This window comes from Hipposideros armiger, unplaced genomic scaffold, assembly GCF_001890085.2.
Source record: "Hipposideros armiger isolate ML-2016 unplaced genomic scaffold, ASM189008v1 scaffold_482, whole genome shotgun sequence".
Taxonomy (NCBI): domain Eukaryota; kingdom Metazoa; phylum Chordata; class Mammalia; order Chiroptera; family Hipposideridae; genus Hipposideros; species Hipposideros armiger.
In genome coordinates this window covers 916,968-942,581 of record NW_017731832.1, presented here as the reverse complement: position 1 = coordinate 942,581, position 25,614 = coordinate 916,968, and the positions used below count along the sequence as shown (strand labels likewise).

The window sequence follows — 25,614 nt, the reverse complement described above, 5'->3', positions numbered from 1 at the left end:
GATTCTTGGGAGGACCAGGCAATTAAATTCATAAGCGCATTTCCCCTTTCCCTCACCCCAGCAGATCTTTTTAATTAGCAAGGCTTCTCTGAGTCAAATCCTTAGTTATTGAGGAATGAATGTATCACATTTCCAGCTGACTTTCTCTAGCCCAGGGGTTGTCAAACTAGGGTGCCTCTGGTTTTTTTTTTTTTAAAGCTTTGCCACAATTTCTTCTCTTTTTTTGAGCAAAGGAAATAAAGAACTTTATAGGAAGGTACACTGGCTAGAACGATCTCTGAAGTGTGTGATGTTGCTAACCTGGTGGCAAAGACACCTGTAAAAAAATTACCCATATTTTATGCCACCAGGAAAAGCATTCCCAGGCTGAAAGCTAAGACTCCTCCCCAGGTTTAATTAGGAGAAGGAAGCCTTCTGAAAGCCTTGCTCCAAATCCCTTCCATGGGGTCACCTTGGCAAGTTGCCGACTCACAACTTTGTCACCTACATTTTTAACCCGGGAACTTATTATTTCCTATAAGGTAAAGCAGTTGAGTTTATGTGAAAATCTATTAATTACAAACAGAATTATCCTACTAATATTCCCATATAACGTTAAAAATAAATTGTTTTTAAAAAAACCTTTACAAAATTAAAGTGTGACATGTGCTATCTGAAGTAGTTAAAAATGTGCTCAAAGGTTGACAAGAACACATAGAAAATAAAATTACAATTTGAGGACAAAAGGTTTGGAGATTAAACCTTTGTTATAATTTCACGTATCACCAAATGTTTCTTGTTGCTTCAACTTTAACCTTAAACATTTACTTACCTTAAAGTATAATGTAAAAATTTCAACTACGTTTCTACTATTACTTTAGGGTTCCTTTCCCCATCTTGAGATGAAAAAGTGCAGAAAACACAAAAATATACAAAACTATGGCTGGCTGTGTACTGCATGAAAAATGGAACTTAATTGGATATTTTTTTCAACCAAAACAAGGTGTGAGATGGTACTGCTTTCAAATTGGCAAAGTAAAATAACTACTGGAATAAAAATATGGCCCACTTGTGCAGGTGGATTTATCAGCTGCTCAAATACTAAAAGAAACAATAGTCTGACCTCATCGAAAAACTGCTGAGTTTTGCGAAGTATGAATTTTAATTCAGTCAGTTCCAGGAAGTTTCTCTTCAGGGCTTCCTGGTTTGTGTTGATTTCCTTCAGTTCATTTTCAATCTTCTCAAAATTGGCCTGCCGAAAAAAAAAAAATCAAACTATTAACTCAAACTAAGCTCAATGTGCTTGCTCTGAAAGAGATGATTTCATCCACCCCACAGAACTCTTGCCATCCTGACAGTTCAAAGCTATCTTATATCTACCCTGCAAATATGTGATTTTGCCAGGGCAATTTTCTTTCTGAAAAATTTTGCTTCAAATTGTCTTTCTTTGTCTATAGATTCTATTAAACACTTGATTGAATTTCTCAAGGGACTTCAGATGGATAAAATAAATGTTGAAAAGTCTATTGGCTATTCATTTATTTAGTCTATGAGATCAATTACTAGATAAACTGACATTAATCCAATAAGGTTTCAATAATTTATTTAGTGGCATATGATACTATTTCAGATACTATTCTATACCATAAAAAAGGGACTTCGTTTTAATGCCATCCACAAGAAACTTGCAATCGATAAACAATGCTGACAAGGACAGCAAGAATCACTCTACTCTTCACCCACCCAGAAATTTCTGCATTTAAGTAGAAAGAAACTTATCCGGCTTCCTCAGAATTGTTTACCTCTAAGTCAATCATGTCTCGGGGGAAGGGCACCTCTGGATTTTCGCCAGTGTCCATTATTGGGATATTAGCTTTTCTTATTTCTTTCTCAACAAATCCTAAAAAGACAGAATCAAAACATTCATGTATATCACATGTCAGAAATTGCCAATATTTGAGGAAAAACATAGTAAGACCCCAAACATGGCTAAAAAGAGCTTCATTCTACGAAAGATACTTTTTGCATAAAAGAAACAGAACATGTAAGCCCTTTTTTCTCTACATTCCTCTTCCTCCTACCCAACACTCTCTAAAGCACGGCCACCCCAGAGAGGGTTCTCATCCCACTACTGTCCTCTTTCCCTCTTCTGATCTTCAAACGGGTCCTCATCTACTTCAGCTCACCCCACTGATGCTTCTGGGGTATGATGGTTCTGGCCACAGGTACTGCTGGCAGAGCAGAAGAGCCAATTCAATAGTAAATTTGGCAATTGACACACTAGTGCGACAAGTCCAGATCAAAAAGATTTCATTATATTTGAAAACAATCAGGTCAGTTTAAGTGAAACAAAACAAACAAAACGCTAGAGGAGGAATGAGGCCCCAAAACACCAGAAAAGGAAAGTGTTTCAGGTGACACCTACTGACTTTTTTTTAGGATGGGGACCAAACTCACTTATCAGCTAACAGAAAGCGGACACAGTACAGTAGTAAGATTTTGGGTTTTAGAGCCAAACAGAACAACCTGGATTCAAATACTGATTCCATCACAACCACTTACATTCTTGGGCAAGTCACTTAACCTCTCTGATCTTTGGTTTCATTTATTAAATGAGATTAATACCCATCTTGAAGGAATGTTGTGGGAAATGAATGAAATAAAGTATATCAACACCCTAACTCTCAACAGGACCTTAATAAACGTTAGTTTCTTCCCTAATAAATAGCTCAGATTAAAAAGTGGCTATGCTAAGGGCCAGCTGAGAGGCTCAGTTGGTTAAGAGCTCGTTCAAGAGTGCGAGCTCTGAGCAACAGCAGTTCGAGTCCTGGCCGGAACTGAGCTGCCACTGAGCTGCCAACAGATGGCAGAATAGCTCAGCTAAAAAAAAAAAAAAAAAGAAAAAAAAGTGGCTATGCTGACATCTGATATGGATGGTGGTCTGTGTCCTATCTCTCAGTATCCCATAATGTAATGCTGCTATAAAACCCTTCCCACAAAAAAAATGAGTGTTTTCAGCTCGCAGCTTTGTCATCACTTGTTTGGTTTCCATTAAGCACCACCTAGCCCGAGCACCACAAAATCTACTGTACACAGGAAATTTGTCTTAACATCAAGATCACAAGATGTTCCTACTTTTCTTTTCTTCTGTAATATTTCCTTCCTTTATTAAGACGAATAGAGTCTCTAAGAGAAATGACTCATTTTAGGAACATCATACTCAAGACCAAAATGCACATACGAAGCTTTCGATCCATTTCTTCACATCTTCTCACTTCATTCACAAATTTCCGCTGGAAAACATTCACATCTGGATTTAACTGCAAAATAAGAACAAAATATCAAATATTGAAACACTGCAACTGTTGTCTCTGTTTCACTAGCAACACATCCTGCAAAGTGAAAACCAAGTTTTGTGTCAATGTATGATGCAACACTAATAAAAACTGTCTACCGATCTACATAATCTGCTTGGGGGCTTGTCACACCAACTAAAGATAAAAACCCTTCCCTCAACTGCTGCAACATATCATTGGAACGGAGGCAACTTAGATAAAGCACAGCGGTACAAAATGTTCTTCACAGGCCGAAAGCCTCAGTGAGCCCCCCCCCGCCTCCTCCACCACCACCATCACCACAAATAATTTGGGCAATGAGTATAACAGAAGCTCTGCATGGTTTTCCTCCTCTCCTTCCCAATCAGAAGAGAGAGAAGGCAAACTTCTCTTGTTCTTCTGTCCCAGGGTCTTCACCTTCTAAATGACAGGTTGGTTTATTCATTCATACATCACAAGTAATTTTCAAAGCAACGTTGACAGATATTCTGGGAAATACAGGAATAAAACAAGTTCCTACTCATTAAGAAGCTTGAAATCTAGAAGATGAAAATCAATAAAATAGCATGTGATAAATTCCATAAAATTAATAAAGAACTACTAGGGTTACTCATTCAACAACTCCACATTTATGGAGCACCGCATATGTGCCAGACACTGTAGTATGCACTGGTGTAACTACAAAGAATAAGGAAAGTATGTCCTAACTTTGAGGAGCTCAGTCCCATGGAGGAAACAGACACAAACCAATAAAAACAATTTGTTGTGACAAGTGCTATTAAAAAGTAAGTGCAATATTGTTGGCACTTTTCTATATAAACATACACCTACCTACCTCATGACTGAGCATTCCACTACTAGGTACTTACGTAAGAAAATGAAAAATGTCCACAGACACTTGTAGGTAGATATGTTTACAGCAACTTTATGCATAACAGCCCCAATCTGGCAATGATCCAATTGTCCATCAACAGAAGAATGGATAAAGTCATTGTGGTATTTTCATACAGTGGAACATTACTCAACAATATGAAAGACTCAACTACAGATATTCATAAAACCAGTTAAATCTCAAAAAACATTAGGCTGAGGGAAAAAAGTAAGGCATAAGAGTCTGCAATGTATGATTTCATTTACATAAAGTTTAAGAACAGGCAAAACCAACCTATAATGATAGAAATAAAAACAGCGGTTACCTAAGAGGGTGGTAGGGAATGATCGGAAGTGAGCACAAGATAATGTTCTGGGCTGCTGCAAATATTCTGTCTTAACTGGGTTGTGGTTATGAAGGTGTATAAATTTACCAAAATCAACAACTTGTATGCATTTCACTGAATATTAATTTTACCTCCATAAAAAATATGTGAGGGGGAAAAAAAGAAACGAACATACACAGGAGGAATAACTAATTCTATCTGGGGGATAAAGCAAAAAAATGTACAAAGGTAATCATCTGAGCTGGGACTATGGGGGATGAACCCGGGTTCACCAAGCAGAAATAGGCAGAACAGATACAGAAAGATTTTAAGTGACTCAGAGACATAAATAAATCATATATTGAGAGATGGGGAAAATTTTACTACAGCTGAGGAAAGGGGGTATATAAGGAGCAGGAAGTTGACAACTCTGTCTTATGGGCAAAAGGGAATCAGATGATCTGACTTTTTTTTGTTGTTACACTTTTTAAAGATGTCCTGTTTTGAAGAATAATATTGTGTGTGAATAAACTGTAAGACAGAGAGACTGGTGACAGAGAGACTAGTAAGGAAACTCTTGGTATTATATTAATATTAGACAGAAGGAATCTAAGGCAAAAGCATTATTAGAGATTAAGAGAATCACTACGTAATGATAATAGGAAAATTTCCCATGAAGATGCAACAATTCTAAACTTGTATATCCCTAATAAAATGTTGGTTTGTTTTTTACTGAGCAGACAGTACCTCAGCCTCCCATTCAGAAATTTCCACTTCGATAAAACATGACCCTCTGAAGTGAAAGTAGCCAAAGGAACTACCGGCTTCATAATCAGAAGGCAAGGTCCAACTGCAGCCAGCCTGTTTCAGATACGGCATATTATCTGAAGTATTCAGATAACAGAAATATAAGAAATATTCAGGCACGGCGTCCTCAAAATATTTCAAATGAAAGTGAATAGAACTATAAGGAGAAACTGATAAACCTGTCTATGCAATGAGAAATTTTAATGTAATTTTTAAATTATTGATACATCAAGTCTACCAAATAAGGATAGAGAAAATCGGAACAACATAGTTAGCATAATCTAATACACACATACATACACACACACACACACACACACAAACACACACACACAATCTTCAAGAATTTCCTCTTCAAGAATTCGTTTATAAAAACTGACCACAATATAGGTCATACGGCAAGTCTCCATAAAGACAATGTTCTCTAATTACAATGCAATTAAATGAGAAATCATTATAAAAAATACAACTTAAACAACATATGTGGAAATTCTAAAATAGTTCCAAATAATTCACAGCTCAAAGAAGAAATCCTTTTTTTTTGGTTCCCGAATGGCTGATTTTAGAGGTGATATCACTAGTTCCAAATGCATTCAGTCATGCCCACATTCAAAAGTGTAAAACTTATAGCAACCACATTTGCCATGAAAAAATGTTGTAATTATTTTGTATTTAACATAATGAGAAATTATTTTTATTTTTCTAAGCAACTGAAAAAGTCCAGTTCAATTGAGCCTACAGATGAAATGAACTAACACATGGTTTTCTCCTCCCCAAATAACTACCAAAGAACTACCAAAGAAAACCCACATGTTATTTCATTTAAGTGAATTGTACTTGATGAATGACACAAATAGATGTTTAGAGATAATAATGCTGCATATTTGCAAGGCTGAGTATCTGTTTACTGTGGTTTGGGGAGAGCCTAGGTAATTGCCTATAAAACAATCATTTTTGTTAACTCTTGTCCTTAATATGTGATATGTGAATCTTGATACAGTACTTCATTCGCTAGAATAATCCTTTCATCACAAAAGTGCAGGTTATGTATAAAAATTTATTTGTGAATGATTTCAATAATTCTCTACAAAAAATCCTAATGATAGTAAATAGAAATTAGTATTTAATAACTGATATATATAAAGCAATTTAAATAATTTAGAATGAAAATGTTCAAGGTCAAAATTGTCAGCAGCTAAAGTGGTATTTACAGGGAAATTTGTAGCCTTAAATGCATATAATAGAAAAGACTAAAAATTAATGTGCTAATTGTTCAAATTCAAGAAGTCAGAAAAAGATAGGAAGTAGAAACCAAAAAAGAGCAGAGATGAATGAAAGTCCTAGAATAAAACAAAGTCCCAGAGAAGATGCCCCAGATCAAAAGCTGGTTGTTGTTTTTTCTGAGTATTTTATTTTATTATTTTTTTCTTAACAGCTGGTTATTTGAAAAGATAAAATAGCCAAAATGTGTATAACAGTGAGAGAAGGTATAAATAAATGTAAGAATAAAAAATGGCAACTATAGATAGAAAATATTTTTTTAAAATATAATACTAAATTTAGCTTTATGCCAATAACTTCTCAAAAAGTTTAGATTATAAATGGGCAATATTCTAGAAAAATATAACTTACAAAACCAACTTAAAAAAATAAAACAGAAAAAAATCTATAATCTAATAACACCAGGCCTATAAGGTTTAAAGATAGGCTCTATTAACCATATAAAAATTAGATAAGCCCAAATCTTAGAAAAATTATTCCAAAGAGGAGAAAAATGACGAACACTTCTCAACTAACAAGTGAGATTGGCCAGTACAACCTTGATGCTAAAACAAGAATAGTTTGAGAAAGAATAATTACAGGCAATATCACTTATAAATATAAATGAAAAAATACTAATAAAATATTAGGAAACTGAACCCTAAAATTATTTTGGAATACACCTCTTGACCAAGCTGAGTTTATCCCAGGCTTGCAAGCATGACTTTATGTTTTTAAAAAATCTATACAACTAGCCAATAAACATATGAAAAGACGCTCCACATCATTAGCCAGGAGTGAAATGTAAATCAAAACCAGTATGAGAAACTACTTCAAACCCATTAGGATGGCTATAATTAAAAAAAAAAAAAAAGGAAAATCAATGCTGGTGAGGATGTGAAGAAATTGAAACTCTCATACAAGCCGTCCGGGAACCGGTTCCTCAAAAAGTTAAACATACAATAGAATTACCATATGACCCATCAATTCACTCCTAGGTATATACCTCCAAAAAGTGAAAACAGGTACTCAAATACTTGTACACAAATGTTTATAGCAGCATTATTCACAATAGCCAAAAAGTGGAAACAACCCAAATATGTGTATCAACTGATGAATGAAGTAATATATATATACAATAGAATGTTATTCAGCCATTAAAGAGGAATGAAGTACTAATACACACTACAGCATGTTTGAACCCTGAAAACAATATGCTAAGTGAAAGAAGCCAGTCACAAAAGACTACATATTGTATGATTCCATTTATATATAATGTCCAGAATAGGGAAATCCATAGAGCCAGAGGAGATTAAGTGGTTGCCAAGAGCTAGGGGAGGGAGAGATGGTGAATGACTACTAATGGGTACAGGGTTTCTTTTGGTGGTGATGAAATGTTCTGGAATTAGATAGCGGTGATGGTTGCACAATCTTGTGCATACACTAAAAACCACTGACTTGTACACTGTAAAGGGTAACTTTTTGGGTATATATCTCAATTAAAAACAACATCAATTAAAAACATCGGCAGTGGAATCAGATAATCCCGGGTACAAATCTTTGAGTTCTTGGGATAGTTATTTTCATCCAGGTCACAGGTTCCTAATCTGTAAAGTGAGAATGGTAGGCTCCACTATTCAAAAGTAGGTTCTACTTTGCAGGGTTGTTGTGAAGAATGCCTGCAATAATAACACAAAATGCTCAACGTGGCATCTATTAAAAACATGTAAATTGTCATTATGGTTGTGTTAGACAATAAGGGATTGACGAGTAGGGAATATGTCAAAGAGAAGAATGAAAGAACATAAAAGAGCATTTTGAACAAGTTGAGTGAGGAAACATGTCTTACTCAATTGTCTCTCTAAAACCCACAATGGTATCTTTTGAAGATACGTTGCATATTTTTATATTTAAAAAAGATGCAAAAAGAAAGAAAAGTATAGATACATGTTACAACATAGATGAACCTTGAAAACATTATGCTAAGTGAAAGAAGCAAGTCACAAAAGACATATTGTATGACTCCACTCATATGAAATGTCCAGAATAGGCAAATCCACAGAAATAGAAAGTAGACTATTGGTTGTCAGGGGTTAAGAGGGCTAGGGAGTTGGACGGAAATGGGGAGTGACTGTTAATGGGTACATGGTTTCTTGCTGGGATAATGAAAATATTCTAAAACTGATTGTGGTGATGGTTGTATAACTCTGTGAATATATTAAAATATCATTGAGTCATACACTTTAAATGGAGAAATTGTATGGTATGTGAATTATATGTCAATAAAGCTGTTAAAAAATAGTAGGAAAAAATCTGGATATGTAATTCACCAAATTAATCGATTCAGGAGAAAAAAACCACCATAACCTCAATAGGTGAAGAAAAGGCATTCAATAAAATTTCACAAACATTTGTGACAATAACTTTAGAAAATCATAAATTGAAAGGAATCTGCATAATCTAATAAGTAGAATTTTCCAAAATGTAAGAGTAAACATCTTAAACTGTGAAACATTAAAGATTCCCCTTAAAGTCAGGAGCTAGACAAGAATGCCAGTGACAAATACAGTACATAGCATTTTGCCCTATTTCCTTAGTAATCACTTTTGTTCAGAGCAGTGGCTGCTCAGTTAAAATACCACATTTCCCAGACTCCCTTGCAGCTAGCATATCACATAATTCTGGTCAATAATAAATCAGAAAAGTATGCTGAGGATTTCTTTTTTCTTTAAATTTTTTTTTTTAATTTTTATTGGGGAATTAGGGAGGGGAACAGTGTTGGGGAATTGGGGAAGATGACCAGACAAGTTGTTGTTCTTCAATCTTCGTTGTGGAGGGCACCCGTCGCCATCTGGCTGCCTATCGGCAGCTTGTGGCCTCTAAGTTCAAGGTGCTGTGTTCAGTCTTAGTTGCGGGTGGGCGTAACCACCATCCCACGCAGGAGTCGAACAAGCAGTCTTGTTAAGAGTGAACGCCCTATCCACTGAGCCATCCGGGCGGCAGCTCAGCTCAAGGTGCGGAGTTCAGTCTTAGTTGCGGGTGGACGTAGCCCACCATCAAACAGGCAATCTTATTATTACACCAGCTGAGCCATCCTTGGCAGCTCAGTGACAGCTCAGCTCGGGCACAGCATCACTGGCCCATGTGGGAATTGAACTGGCGGCCCTGTTGCTCAGAGCTCATGCTCTTAAGCCAACTCTTAACCAACCGAGCCACTCAGCTGGCCCTGCTGAGAATTTCTGGGAAAGTTTTTTTCTCCTCATATAAGTATTTTCCCTTTCTCCTTGCACTTCTTTCAATGAAATGTCTGGAGCAGTGGTGGTTATCCATAAGGACAAAAGCCAAAAGCTCAAGGATAGTCAAACAGAAATATAGAATGATCGTAGAACACTGATGACAATGTCGAGCTGGGCTTCATGTTACATGAGAAAAGTATACCCCTATCATTTGGGTTTTCAGTTACACACAGCTAAACACAATCCTAACCAGTATTAGCTTGCTGTTCCTCTTCAACACGTTATTAAAGGTCCCAATGTACATGGGGAAATAAGAAAAAAAAGAAAAGGATGAGGATTTAAAAGGAAAAAACAGTTTATTCTCTAATGGTGCAGTAAAAAAGATTATATCAAATGTGGCAAAATGTTAACAACTGGTCATCTCCATAAGAGTAGTCAGGCTTGAAATTTTTCAAAATAAAAATTTAGGAAAAAGGAAAATACTCGTACTGATAAACAAAAAAGAAAAATAGACTTTATGTATGACAAAATATACCATAAACAAAGGGAAAAGGCAAGAGACAGTCTGGAAGAAGTTATCAGTAAAGGAGTAGAAAAGGATTAGCTTCCAGAATACATGAAAAATGTTTACAAATCCTACAAGTCCGCAAGCAAAAGACAAGCAAACAGGCAGATGATACGGAGAGACACTCATGGAAAATGAAATCCATTATGTCCAATAAACAAATAAAAAGATATTCAATGTACTAATCTAAAAAACGCAAGTTAAAACAACAAGAAGATATCATTTAACACCCATTACGTTGGCAAAATTCTTTAAGTATGAGCACAGAGGTGTTGACATAAATGTAGAGTACAGGAACTCTCAACCAGCAATGGGAGAATGAACAGGTACGTGCACTGGGAAGTACACTTTGACAACATCTAACAGTCAGGGATGCACACGATACTCAGCAATGCCCCTCCTCATTATAATCCCTGGAGTAGCAGCAGGTCTGTGAGATCAGTAACATTTTCATAGTAACACTAAGACATTTGGATTTTTCATTTTCATTCTCTCATGAGTGTTCAGTGAAGTTTTCCAGGGGCTCATGACGTCACAGCAGACTGCAGACGCAAACATGAGAATCTATCTTCTATTAATGCAGACACTAAAAGATTTTCAAAAATGTAAAAGCAATACCACTCTTCTCACTATTTTTTGGTTTGTTTTGGAAAATACAATTTTTTTTTCATGAAAGCTGTTAGGATAACATGCAGTGGGCTTTTATTATAATTTTTAAATGATTTAATAAATACATATTTTAAACATTCATTTCTCAGTTTCAATTTCCAGTGCAGTTAATATCAATAGCTGTATAACTCCCATAAAAGCCATTTGGGGTCCTCAATAATTTAAGAGTATAAAGGGGTCCTTAGACCAAAAAGTGAGAACCACTGCCCTGGAGAAACTATCACACATGTATACCAGGAGACATATACAAGAACCTTTATTGCAACACTGTAATATGTAATAGCAAAGAACTGCAATCAACCTAAATGTTCATCAGAAGGAAAAATGATAAACTGTATATTCCTACAATAACATACAGCAATTTATAGGAATGAACTAGCACTACCTGTACCAATATGGTCAAATCTCACAAATGTTGAATTTAAAAAGTACCTGCTGATGGATATATATAATATGATACCATGTATATAGTTTTAATACACACAGAATTATACTATATATTATTATTTAGTGATATATACATACATAGCAAAAGTAAAAAATAAAAACACATAGAAATGTTAAAAGCAAACATCACCGTAGAAAGTTACCTCTGGGGAGGAGGGAGGAGAAAAGAATGGCAAGGAGGAGGGATAGGCAGGAGCCTTGAATTACACGTGGGAAGTTCATCTCTTTAAGTAGATAGTAAAAACATAGGTATTCATTATATTATTCCCTATAATATTTTGTATGATTGAAATACATCATAAGTTAAAGTTAAGAATGCTGAATAAGAGGGAGACACCATAGGACCAGATGAAGGATTGCAAATCAAGGGTGACAGGTTTGATTTAGGTTTTAAGGCTAGAAAACTGGAAAAATATCAATGCATTAGATTCCAGGTTAGGAAGTCAGGAGAAGAAATAGTTTGTGAAAAGGTAAGGCGTTGGGATTTAGACATACAGCTTGAGAAGCAGAGATGACAACAATCTTAAGAGTTGTAAATTCAGGGAAGGCATTTGGGAGGTCAGGGCCGGAGATGCAGATTTGGGGTTCACTGAATAAAGATGGAAGGTTTGAGAATAGATGAGAGAAAAAGGTGATAAAGGAAGATGGCGGTGTGGTGAAGCTTATCCAAAGAGAGCAGAGAAGAGAGCCTGGGGGACACTGACACAGGGGTGGAGCAGAGAGGCTGGTGGAAGAAAACTACAAGTCCTCAGAAAGGCAAGAGAAGGAATCCGAGTCAGGTAGGAGAACATTCCAAAAGAGAAGGTATAAAAAGGTTCAAAAAGAATGAGGAAGAAGACTACATCACTGGATTTTACTCATGCAATTTCAGGTCAGACTGAGAACTTCCTGAAAGCTTGCCAACTCCAGGAAGGCTATATTGATGAATCCCACATCCTGCTGATCGCTCCTCTCTCATCCACTCATTCATTCATTCCAACAAATACTGATTGAGTACCTTGTATTGGGCACTAACGATACAATTATGAATGTCTGTCTTCATGGTGCTTATATCATAGACTTTAACCAACTACTCACACTGAAGAATGTAAAATTGCAACTATAATGCATGCTGTCAATAAGCGGTACATGGAGCTTTGAGATTGCCTAACAGGGAATTGTTAACTGCCCCCTCCTTTCAGCAGCGTATACTGCGCCTTCCTGATTAGACTGTAAGCCCCACAGGGCATACTTTTTTATACTCTTAGATTGTCCATTTTCTTTTGATGTCTTCCCCAAGTGCCCAGCATAATGCTTCAGAATAATGGGTATTCAGTATACGTTTACTTATACACTATACTTCTGTAACTGGATGCTTCAGATTTTGTAATAAATATGTCCTACTGTATGGAAGAGCTATGACAATTTTTTTTTTTAATATGCTGCTATGGGTGTTAATGGAGCTCAAAAGCAAAATGCAAGCCTTAAATAGGTTAGTTTGGTGTCCTCCACCTGTATCCCAAGCAATTACCTTGAGAATATTTAGGATTATTCTCAAAGGGGGAGCTAGGAAAAGCATGGAAGGATTGGCACACACCAGTCTCACCTCTAGAAAGACAACTCAAAAAAGTGCACCAATAGTAAGCTGTGGCATAATGTTATTTTTGCAAATAAAAAGCAAAACATTCATCATAAGGCAATTGGCCACGACAAGAAAAACACAAGTCAGTCGTAATCAAGAAGCAGCCCCACAACTACTTACATCACGAAACTGAACCTTTCCAAGTTCTCCTAATTCACTGACGCAACAATAAGCAGCTTCTGACTGTAGAAAAAGCTGGGCCAGCGTCATCTCCTCACTCCGGAAAAGCTCCCCCATGGTGGCAGAAAGTTCATCAGCTGAGTGCCTAGATTTCTCTCCAACCTAAGGCAAAAAGAGAAAATTACATGACCTTGGAAGTTACTAAGAGGGCTAAGATCAAACAACACCCTAGTAAGGCTCTTTTCGTTTTGCATTTTGTATCTTCCATCTCACGCTGACAGGTCTTTCACAACTGTTTTGACATCCTTCTTAGAAAGATGGAAAGGAAAAATTGCAAAGGCTGTTACTGAATTCTGTCCCCCAGAGTGCCTGATGAAAAGTCACTTCCTTTGCACTCAACATCAGGATCAAATGACAATATTTTGGGATATCTCAATACATAAGAATGTATCCAGATTAAAAACAGGAACTGGGAATCCCAAACAGCTCTTTAATACTCTGGACACAGCATTACAGGCAGTGACACTCATAACTTTTTCTGCTGTGTCAGGACACAAACAGAAGAGCACCCTCCCATAAGGATGTACCCGTTACAACGTTTTCTACCCTCTACTGCCCATTTCTAACAGTCAAAGTCCCAGCACTACCCTAAAGCTACGACTACCTTAAAGGGTTGAACATTCTCAACTCCTCAGAAAGCACCATTTTCTAATAAATCTAAACACATAATCATTATCTAAAAAAAAAGAAAAGAAAAAAAAAGAATCAGCTTGCATATTAAGTCCAATTTCAAGTCAAGCATGACAAGACGTTGATAATGACAAAGCAGTTTTATCAAGCCACAGAGACTAAGCTTTCCACCTCTGCAGCTTTCTGTTTCTTATCCCCATCTTCAAGATTAATTACATTCGTCCATCTGTTAAAGCTTCTCATGCATGAGCCAGTAAAGGTTTCATTTTAGGGCTGTCTTATCGCTGCAGGGTAAGAAAAACAATTGGCGCTATCAGTGGTCCTGAAACTGCAATTATTCATTCTCAATCAGCTATTGTAAGGCGCAGGCCCTATGGTATCTAAACTCAGCAAAACGTACAGTATTTTTAGTATCATGAGAGCATCCGTAATGATAGGCATCAAAGGAAGAGTTACTCTTCTGTAAGGCTGGGAGACATTTTGAGAAATGTGAATGACAAAACCTGTGTGCGTTTGATGCTCAAGGCAGGAAAACAACACATTCACATATAATAGCAAGGATTTTTCAAGAGATTATGTAGCTTGATTTGATGACTGTCTATACCTGAATCATCCAGAAACATGTTATCATACCCGAATACACACCCCTTATTCAACAAGGATAGATTTTACAATTTCTAAACACATAAAATTATGCCTAATCGGCATAGTTCAGGGGCTGCCAATAATGACAGCCCCCAATGAGTTGCTACTAGTACTGTCATCCAGTTCTCGCCACCTAACAAGGTATTCAAATTCACCTGCTTCATTTCTTGTGTACTCAGTAAGAAAATCAGGAATTCTATGAGCCCGGACACACCTACCTGGAGTAGGGATTAAAAGGGGGAAATCCTCAAATTGGGAGCCCCTTTAAGAAGCCCCTCCCAAATTCTTTCGGACATCCCAATAACCTTCAGTTTCTCCGCCTACCCCTTAAATGGGGGAAGGGACCAGGGCCTCCAAAGGGGAGTGAACCTCCGGTTCTTCTGCCCACAGGAGGGGTGCCCAAAGAGGGGTGAAGCCCCATTTCCTTTCAGAGATCTAAGATCCCTGCTAATTCCTTTGACAGGCGAGGGGGCTGTTAAAAGGATTTCCCGTGCCCCTCGGAGGCCGCTCCCTGCCGCGCTGTAGCTACAGCCCCCGCTCACCTCCAGCCGCCAGCGGGACCACAGCCAAAGCAGCTGCCGCAGACTAAGCCCGCAGCCTGCGCGGCTCCGGGCAGAAGCGCCTCGACGTGCGTGCGTCCGCAAAGCCCCGCCCCCGCCCCGCCGCCGGCCTCCGCCCCCACGATGATCTCATTGCAGTTGGCCAATGGAATGCGGCCTCGGTCGTCTGCCGCAGTGCGGAGCCGCAGCGGGGGTGGGCGAAACCCTGCTTGTTGACGCCATCTTGTTCCCGCTGCGGCGGCTCAGGGCTGGGGCGGAGGGTAGGTGGGGCTTCTGGTGCAGGTGTTCGAGGCCCTGCGTTCCTGAACCTTTCAGAATCCCTTCTCCCTAACACTTGCTGAGAATCCCTTCTCCCCAACACATAATTTTCCAGGCAAGACTGCCTGCTTTCTTTATTTTCATATCCAAAGAATCAATTCACAACGTTTTCTCCTCGAGGGAACTAACATGAAGGAAGGGGAGAAAGCATTATGAAATGACCGAGAGCTAGGGAGAGCTTGAAAGCTCTTCTAGTCCCAGAATGCAGAGTGACTTGCTAAAGGTGCTAGATCCTGTACTAGAGCCTACTTCACGTAACTATGGAAAACGCCTATTTAAAAAGGTACTTGGTTTGGTCCCTCCAGCAACTGTACAGGTTCTGTCCATTTTTCTCCAAATAACAGTGGGAAGAAACCCTTAAGACCGTGTGTTTTGAAAATATGTATCTTGTTTGGTGGATTCCTGCAGGCCCATTTGACCACAGTTTTAAAAAAATGATTTGTGTTTTAAAACGTACAAGTGATGCCTACGTGTTCTTATAAAAACGCCTTTCTCAAATAATACCGAGTCCCTTTTCTTGACTTTCTTTTAAAGAGGAGCAGGGATCTCAAATCGTTTGTAATAACCAGGACTTATCAGGAAAAACTCGGAAAACCGGTTATTCATTCTCCGTGGGTGGCATTTATTTGAGATTCAAGTGTAATGAGAGAGACATTTCCGATAAAAACCTGATGCTGATAATTTTGTCTACCTGGCAAAACATCACCAATCCTTTTTTTACCAGCCTTTACAAAATAATGAAGGTGCAAAAAGAACATTTTATTTGAATTTTCTGTCTCACGTTGTGAGTGAAAATAGAATTTGATTTCATTACCATTTAGTTGAGAAGTAGCACCTTGGAGAGGCCCAGACCCTCCCTTTTACCTGTGATCACAAATGCTCCCTAGCTCTCTCAACTTTCCTGGCAAGGCAGATAGGGACCTGCATTTGAAAACCTGCCAAGTTTTAGAAAACTATTATGCAATGACTGTCATTTCCTTTTTCTGAGTCTTAAAAAAATTTTTTTTAAACCTCAGAGTCAGCTGCTTGCTAACCACAAATTTTTCATACACCGCTAAGACAGCCTTTCATCTGGACTCCGCTCAATTCCCTTGAACTCCGCTCAATTCCCTTGAACTCTCCTTCGTCATGGCTTCCTTGAAAGTATATCCCCTCAGAGCTTTTCTATTTCCTTTCCTATATCCTGCCATCAATCTTTCTCCAGTGTTCTATTTCTTATCCCTTCATGATCTCTTCCTTGGCAGTCCTGCCTATTTTCAGGATTAAATGTCTATGTGTGGGATTCGTACTTCGTTTTCCATCCACTTCTCCAAGGCTCAGGGATGGAATTTCAATCTGCGTGAATAATGCCATTCAGACAACAAATGCTTGCTGAGGGCCTACTGTGTGGCAGACACGGCGCTAGACGCTGGGGATAGGAAAATGAAATAGACACACTTCCTATCCTAGAGGAACTCACAGTTCAGTGAGAAATAAAGTTCCAATAATGAGGGGGTGGGGGGGGAGGGAGAGAGGAAGAGAGAGAGAGATGAGTGCAATGATTAGTATTTACTATGTACCAGGCACTTTTCTAAGTACTTTATAAATATGAACTCGTTTAATCCTTACAATATATTGGGAGGCAGATACTATAATTATCTCCATTTAACAGATGATATGGTAAAACTGAGGCACAATAATTTGCCCAAAGTCACTCAGCTAGTCAATGGCAGAGCAGGATTCAAAGCCAGCTAGCTTGGCCCATTTCCTGTACTCTTACGTATTGCACTGTTCTGCCTCTGTTAAGAGTGCTGTCTCTGAGTCCAACCTGGATTCAAATCTTGATCTGCCATTTAATATCTGTAACCTTAGGATTCTGTAAGCCCCAGTTTCTTCATCTGTTAAATGAGGTTAATAATAGTACTTACCTCATATGGTTATTTTCAGGAGTAAAAGCAATCCAGAACATGCTTGACACTCAGCCTGCATTAAAAAACTGTTAGCTATCATCATTGTCAATATTATTGTTGAGATACAAAATACTGTATAGTGGACCTGAGGATGTCAGAAAAGCTTATATTTGAGGAGATGAGATGAGAGCAGAATTTTGAAGGATTAGAGCTCTCACTGAATAAAAACTGCCCTTTCCCCTCAGGCCCTTAATCCTGCTAATGGCAGCCTCGTTTTTCTAGTTACCCAGGCACCAAGCTTAAACCATCTTTAATTCCACTTTTTTCCTTTCTTTCCACATTTTGTCAGTTGCTACATCATGCTAATTGTGTGTCCTGCATTTATTTCTTGCCTTTACCCCTTTACCCTTTTTATTTTCATTGTCGATAACCTAGCACAGGTCTATTTGCCTCTCTCAGATAACTAAATGGTAGCCTACGGGAGGTAGTTGAATAGACTACAAGCTTTTGTACCATCCCAAACTAGGCTTGAATCTCAGTTCTTCTCTTTATTCCACTTGATAGCAGGTATAAGAGGAATAAGTCTCAACTCTAACAGTTACAAGGTGTGTGAACTTGAGCAAGTTAGTTTACCTCCCTGAGCTTCATTTTTCTCATTGGAATGCTCATGGGACTTTTCTGTTTCTCTTTTATTAAACACAATACTTTCCACGTGACTTTTTTTTTTTCTTTTACCAAACTATAAACTCCTTTTTTTTCCCCCTTGCATTAGGCCTACTCATTCAATAGTAAGTACCATTTCTTGAATGAATCAGTGAATGGATAGATGACCATGAAAGAAGTGGGGTCCTTCTAATAGAAATCTATCAACAAAGGAACACAGGTTATCAGACAATAGGAGTATGATCACATCCTGCCTCTTTTCTCTATCCCCATTGTTTTATGAATTTCATTATCTGTGGGGAGAAGAGCTCTGTGATAGATGCTTGTATTCTTTTGTGTGTGTTTAAAGTTTATTGGGGTGACACTTGTTAGTAAATTTACATAGGTTTCAAGTGTATAATTCTGTAATTCATCATCTATATATCACATTGTGTGTTTGCCACCCAGAGTTCTCCTTCCATCACCATATATTTAAGATGCTCGTATTCTTGTAACAAAGACATAAATGGCAGATGGGAAAGGTTCAGAGCAGAAGCTAGAATCCGAAAATGTCTGTGGAGTCAGTGAAAACTTTGCAGGATCATCAAGTTCAGCACAATAATAGTGCTGATGTATGTATTCCATTTACAGTTCTCAGAGTTATTCCACATTGAAGCATATTTATGAGGAAAATGCTGTTTCAATTCAATGAAGAGTACTTTTATAAAAAGCTTTCAGTCATCAAAAATCCAACATTCCTTCAGCAAACATCTATTAACTGTATGCTTTATACCAGGAGTAATTCTAGAAACTGGAAATGCAAAGATAAACAGGAGTTCACAGTCTATCAGGGGAGACAGACAGACAACTAACTGTAGCATAACATGTATAGTATATCAGCGACTGGAACAGAAGTCTATGCAAGCCCAGAGAAAAGCATTATTAATCCTGCCTGGCCTTGGGGAAGGCTTTAAGAAGACATGACATTTGAAATTGATATTGAAGGATGAATAGAAGTTTGTTCAGAGGAGGAGACAAAGGCTAATAAAATAGGACAGAAATAGTATTAGTATTAGACTAAAATCAGATTTTGTTTTCATCACAGTCAGCAAATACACTAACTTAGCCCAAACCTGATTAAATATTTTGATCCAGAATAATCAGGCATTTTTGTTGATTTTATCCATAGTTGCCTGTATGCTTCTCTAGGAAAGAAAGAAGACAAAAGGATCTTCTGGGTTGTATTACACCTTTCTGTCACTTGAAAAAGTACAGCATAAATGTATAAAATGCTGCTGACCACCTAGCCTTATAAGACATGAACAATTCCATATGAAGACCAACCACTACTGCAGTTCTGGGTGTCTGAACTGCATTATTGCTTAGCAATTATTGCTGTGAAAACATTTAAACAATAGTTACAAAAATTAGTTTTTCACTACTAAGACAAAGCAGAGAGGGGAGAGTGAGATCTAAGAGTCTCAAAAAGTTGTAAGAATTGTCACTGGAGTGGAATGATTAAAATACATGCTTTTTCTCCTTTTTCTCTCTTCATTTTTAGTTTGATCGAATGCACAGCAATTGTCCAAATTTCCATCAGTGAAAGATTTCCATCATCTCATTTGCTCATCCAACTTAGATTCCTAGATAGGGCGTAGAGGGGAGTATTAAAGTTAAACCAAGCTGTCCCTCTTTTCCATATGCTTTCTGTATTCGTTTCCTAGGGCTGCTGCACAAATTATCATAAACTGAGTGGCTTAAAACAACAGAAATTTATTCTCTCACAGGTCTGGAGTCTAGAAGTCTGAAACCAAGGTGTCAGCAGGGCCACGATATTTCTAAAGACTCTAGGGAAGAATCCTTCATTCCCCCTTCCTAGCTTCTGGTGTTTGCCTTCTATCCTTGGCATTCCTTGGCTTGTAGCCGCATCACTCCAATTACTGCTTTCATCTTCACATGGCATTCCTACCTCTGTATGTCTGTATGTTAATCCAGTATGACTTCATCTTAACTTGATTACATCTACAAATATACTATTTCCAAATATGGTCATGTTCACAGGTTCCAGGTGGACATGAATTTTGGGGGAACGCTATTTAACCCAGGACACTTCCCTTACTAATTTTGAGAAGGAAAGTTTGCTCTGCATCATGTTTCAACTGTTCACCTGCAAGTAGTTGGAAACAAACAGTAAAAGATTTGATTTAAAATTTCATTTCCTCTTATCTGAATTCCTTGAGATGATAGTAACTCAATTTAATGATTGTGGCTGGTAAAATAGTTTTTTGTTTCTCCCTTTTCTGTAAAAAGGGACTGTAATTCTTAAATTATTCTACCACGGATCGGATTGGAGTGTTGGATGGAAGAATTCTCCTGCCACAACCTTTAGGTGACCTGCAATCATCTTGACCGTCAGTCCCGAGGTTACTTTTTGCAGTTTGTTTTCATAGAAGTAGTCTCTTGTGCAGTTTCAGCCAGAGTTCCTCAAAATAACACCCTGCTTTTACTTTCAAACTCTGTCAAGGTTTAAAATAAAAGTCTTTTGGCAAAAAGTAAAAATTTGTTCATAATAGATTTTGAGTCTTCCATTGGAGCCCAAGGAATGTCAGCTTCCTTTAGCTCTGCTAATGAGTACATCCACAAGGAGATATGAATGAGCCTAAAGCGTATGGCATTTTATGCAACCCTCCAGGCTCTTGTGACAAACACATGAGACAGGGAGCCTCTTAACTCGTGAAAATTAACAACGCCAAGAAAGAGGCTTGCTTGTTAAAGAAATAAAAGTTAGAGAACATGAGAAAACTTGAGATGGGAAGAAGGGAAGGACTGATTGACACAGGGCAGAGAAGCCTCTCTGTAACATTAGACCTGAAGTATTTGCCCAGGAAAATAAGAAACTGGTTCAAGGAGATTTCTGAAGTACAGAATCTGGCAAATGTCTCTGTACTGGGCTCCTAGTGACTTGGAGAAGGGAGGTGAGACCTGGGGTAAAGAAATACATCAGATAATTCCAGTAGAAAGGATCTGGTTGATTCAATGGCCAAGGGATAGATTTAACTCGATCTGTTGTATTCCCAGTGCCTCGCTTAGTGCCTAGCATTCAATATATATTTCAAAAATATATTTGAAATAAAGAAAACAAACCTGGAAATGTAGTTTCCTAACTTGTGACAAACTTATGGGTTATTTGTATTTGTAATCACATACTTATTTAAGGCTGGAGATTGGTATGCTTTACAGTTGAGTTGTTTTTGTTTTATAAAAATGGTCTACTGGGCTTGTGTGGTATTTTAAGAAGGGAGTTGTGGGGAAGAAAGTCTGTAGGAAACTTACAGGAAGTATGTATAAAGGCATGGTCTTCAGAAAAGAAAAATTTTCTTATGGGAGCTGAAAGTTATCCAAAAGGGAACCTTTAGATGGATAGTGCCGTGAGCCCTATTTTAATTATAAGTTTCTTTTCACTTGGAGTTTTAGAGATTGTGAATATAGGTGAACAATTATTTCTATTTAAAAAATGTATTTTGGGCCGGCCGAGTGGCGCGATGGTTAAGAATTGGCTTGGGATGCCAGAGGGCCCCGGTTCGGATCCCACATATGAGGGCCAGTGACACTGCCCTCCACAGCTAAGATGCTGAACAACAGCTCAACCTGGAGCTGGGCTGCCGTGAGTCGCCGGCGACCGCATGGGCTACAGCCCCTGTGGCAGTGGGTTGCCATGGGCTACCGTGTGTAGCCAGCAGCCAGCGTGAGCAGCCAGCAGCCGCAGTGAGCGGCCGTCCAGAAGCCGGCGACTGATCTACCTCGCCCGGGAAGAGCACAATGATGGTGCCAGCTTGGGCCAGTGAAGCAACGTCCTCCACAACTAGACTGAAGAACAAAAACGACAGCAACTTGTCTGTTCCCCTTCCCCCAATTCCCCAGCACTGTTCCCATCCCCCCAGTTCCCCAATAAAAATCTTAAAAAAAAAAATATATATATATATAGAGAGAGAGAGAGAGAGAGAGAGAACTTGAATTTTTCTGGTCATACACATAGCTATTGACAACACTTGATAAGTGAATTTTAAGAGCTTTCTATTCAACTTCTACACTCCTCTCTCTCATTCTTTCATTTAGTACAAAGTTTTGGGCTTGCTATGACCCAGGCTGAGGTATAGGGAATTGGACAAGGGCCCTAACTTCAAGGAACTCAGAATCTATAATACAATAAGGATTTAGTTAGCAATATATAATAGTACTAGGGATGCACTGATAAAGACATCAATACTTATGCTTAGAAACCTTTACAGGAAATTAAATTTGAGTTAAGTCTTAAAGGATGAGTAGGTGTTTGCCTGCTCACTGTGAACCTGGTCTGTTCTCTGTCTGCTTTGTCCGTTGCGAGTGATTCCACCATCTCTCTGCAAAGTGTTTCTTTCAAGACTGAGTTGAAGATCAGTCTTTTAATAATGACAACACTACATATGAAATTTTATAGGATATCACTTACTTTGCACTCAAAGAATGAGAAAAATAATCATAGCTTTAAATTTGTTTATAAAACAAGGGAGAATTAAAGTAAATGAAATAAATATAACTCAACACATTTTAAAAACACAAAATAAACCCAAATAAGGCAGGAAGAAAGAATTAGTAAAGTCAAAATGACTTAAAGAATATATAAGAGCTAGTTCTTTTTGAATATCAGTAAAAATAGGAAAACTTCTGGTAAAGTGAGAGAGAGACAGACTACAAATATAATAAGAATCAGAATTGGTCTTAACCACAGATACAGAAGAAATGTTAAACAGAATACTATGTAAAATAAATATAAATGTTAAAAATTTTTTAACAGAGTGGGTGATTTTATTTAAAAAACTATAAATGAACAAAACTGACTTTGTTTTACATATTTTGTTAGATACATATGTGTTTAATTTTTTGAGCCATTGTATTTTAATTTCAGTTTCCATGTGTTCACTACAACTGTATAGAAATACAATTGATTTTTGTGTGTTTATTGTATATCTGTAACAGCTGAACTCATGTATTCATTCTAGGAGGGTTTTTTTTCTCTTTTTAAAAAATACATTTCTTGGGATTTTCTACATAGACCATCATGCCATCTGCACAAAGTCACAGTTTGTTTTCTTCTTTTCCAATCTGTATGCCTTTTATTTCCTTTTCTTGTCTTACTGTGCTGGCTAGTTCTTCCAGTACCATGTTGAATAAGAGTGATAAGAGCAGACATCGTTGACTTATTTCCAATCTTAGAAAGAAAGAATTCAGTCTTTCACCATTATGTAAATATGATGCTAGGTGTAAAATTTTTTGGTAGATGGTCTTTATCAAGTTAAGGAAATTCCCTTCTATTTCTTCGTTTTTTTGAGAGTTTTTATCGTAAATAACTGTTGCATTTTGTGAAATGCACTTTTTGTATCAATTGATATATCCTATGGTTTTTCTTCTTTACCTTGTTAATATGATGGATTACATTGATTCAATTTTGAATATTTAATCAGTCTTACAACCCTAGAATAAACCCCACTTGGCCATGTATATAATTTTTTTAACATATTGCTGAATTCTATTTGCTAATATTTTGTTAAAGATTTTTGGCTGTATTTTCATGAAAGATATCATTCTGTAGTTTTCTTTTTTTGTACTGTCTGTCTGATAAAATGGGTTGGGGAGGGTTATTTTCTGGAAAAGACTGTGTAGAATTGGTGTTAATTCTTCTTTAAATGTGTGGTAGAATTCTCCACTAAAACAAGCTGGACATGAAGATTTCCTTTTCTGAGACTTTTAAATTACAAATTAAATGTCTTTAACAAGTTATAGAGCTATCCAAACTATTTATTTCATATTGGGTGAGTTGTGGTAGTTTGTGCTGTTCAATGGAATATTTACGTAGTCTCAAAAATACCACACTAAAAACCAGTTATGGATGACAAAGAGGAAAAGAGTAATTTTACACTGGAAAAGTCTGAAAGATACCATCTTAACCAGCTGATCAAGATTAACATCTCTAGCAATGGGCAAATCAAAATCATGTATCACCTGATAGGGTACAATGTGAAGAACACAGCATCCCTTTTGTGCTATTTCTGCCCAAGATAAGTATCCTAAATCCAATCACAAGGAAACATTAGACAAGCCCAAACTGAGCTACATTCTCCATAATAACTGACCTATAATCTTAAAAAATGTCAATGTTATAAAAGTCAAGGAAAAGGCCCGCTGAGTGGTGAGTTGGTTAGGAGTTGACTTGGGATGCCTGCTCTGAGCAGCAGGGCCCTGGTTCGGATCCCACATGAGGGCCAGTGATGCTGCTCCCTCTACAACTAAGATGGTGAACAACAGCTCGACCTGGAGTTGGGCTGCCGTGAGTTGCTGGTGACGACGTAGGCTGCAGTGGGGCTGGCCGGCAGCTGGCGTGAGCTTTCGTGAGCTGCTGTGAGCTGCAGTGCGGGAGGAGCGCAATGATAATACCAACATGGGCCAGTGAAGTGATGTCTTCCACAACCAGACTGAAGAACAAAAGGACAGTGACTTGTCTGTTCCCCTTCCCTGATTCCCCAACGCTGTTCCCCTCCCCCAATTCCCCAATAAAATCTTAAAAAAAAAAATTGTTGTAAATGAAAATTTTTTCCAGATCGCCTCTTCCCATTTTGAGCACTCTATTATTCTAGTGCTCATAAACATTGTTGAATATATATTACTTACATTTGTATTGCATATCATCTACTTATTTGGGAATCCTTTCACTTCGTGTGTATTTATTTCCTCAATGAGATTATTAAACACCAAAAAGAACATAGATTATGCTTCTGTTTCCTTTGTATTCCCTTGTGGTATCAAGTAGCTGCTCTTAATAAACACTTATAAACATTAAAGGTTTTAGAGCATGAAATAGTTGAATTGCCTCTTTCAATTTAAGCTCATGGAAAAACTTTAAATCATCTCTCTGAAACTACATGATGGATCCAGCACCAAGTCTGTGTTGATTGCTCTTTCACACCAATCAGTTGCCCCTGGGATTCATAGAAATCTGTGTCTTGGTGGAAAAATGAGTCACTCCACCAACACACAGCTGGACTCTCACACCCAAAGCACAATGGAAATGTGGAAATCTGAGTGGAGCACAAAGAACTTATATCTGAACAAGAGTTCACACTCTTCCTGTTCTGTTACATTGTGAAATGGAAACCTCATTTCCTGGGAAAAGGGCCAGATTCCACAAGTGAAATGGCTTTACTTAGATGTGCACAGCTGCTAAAAACTTGCTGTTTTTATTGAGAACGCCTTGTTTTAAAGATCTGGTCTTTGTTCCAACTGGAAAGTTGAAAGAAAGTGGGGGGATCCTCTTGTGAGCAACAGAATGAGTTAAACAGAAAGCCTTGAGAACCAGTTCTTGACTGGTTCAAGTGCAAAGAAAGGAAAAGGGTCATGCACATTTCTTGCCACCAATGGTGTGTCAACCATTCTGACATGTCCCTTTACAGGTATGAACACATTTCATTCTCAAAACAACTTTAGTATTTTTTATTATGGGAAAGTTCAACAATATAATGAATCCCTATGTACCTATCTTCTTGCTTCAACAATGATCAACACATGGCCAACCTCGTTTCATCTATGTCTCCATCCCATACA

General features: G+C 37.8%; 1 protein-coding gene across 1 annotated transcript in view; it reads right to left on the bottom strand.

The window, feature by feature from the left end:
* The window catches only part of ATP6V0A1 (ATPase H+ transporting V0 subunit a1), a 51,873-nt gene extending 37,103 nt beyond the window's left edge, over nt 1–14,770 (bottom strand). Inside the window, exons 1-5 of the mRNA XM_019666998.1 lie at nt 14,726–14,770; nt 13,236–13,397; nt 3,221–3,299; nt 1,782–1,879; nt 1,103–1,231 (exon numbers count right to left, since the gene is read on the bottom strand). Coding sequence (XP_019522543.1) covers nt 1,103–1,231; nt 1,782–1,879; nt 3,221–3,299; nt 13,236–13,397; nt 14,726–14,734 — 477 coding nt within the window. The 5' untranslated portion in view covers nt 14,735–14,770. The remainder of the gene's footprint in view (nt 1–1,102; nt 1,232–1,781; nt 1,880–3,220; nt 3,300–13,235; nt 13,398–14,725) is intronic.
* Between the last annotated feature and the right edge of the window lie 10,844 nt (nt 14,771–25,614).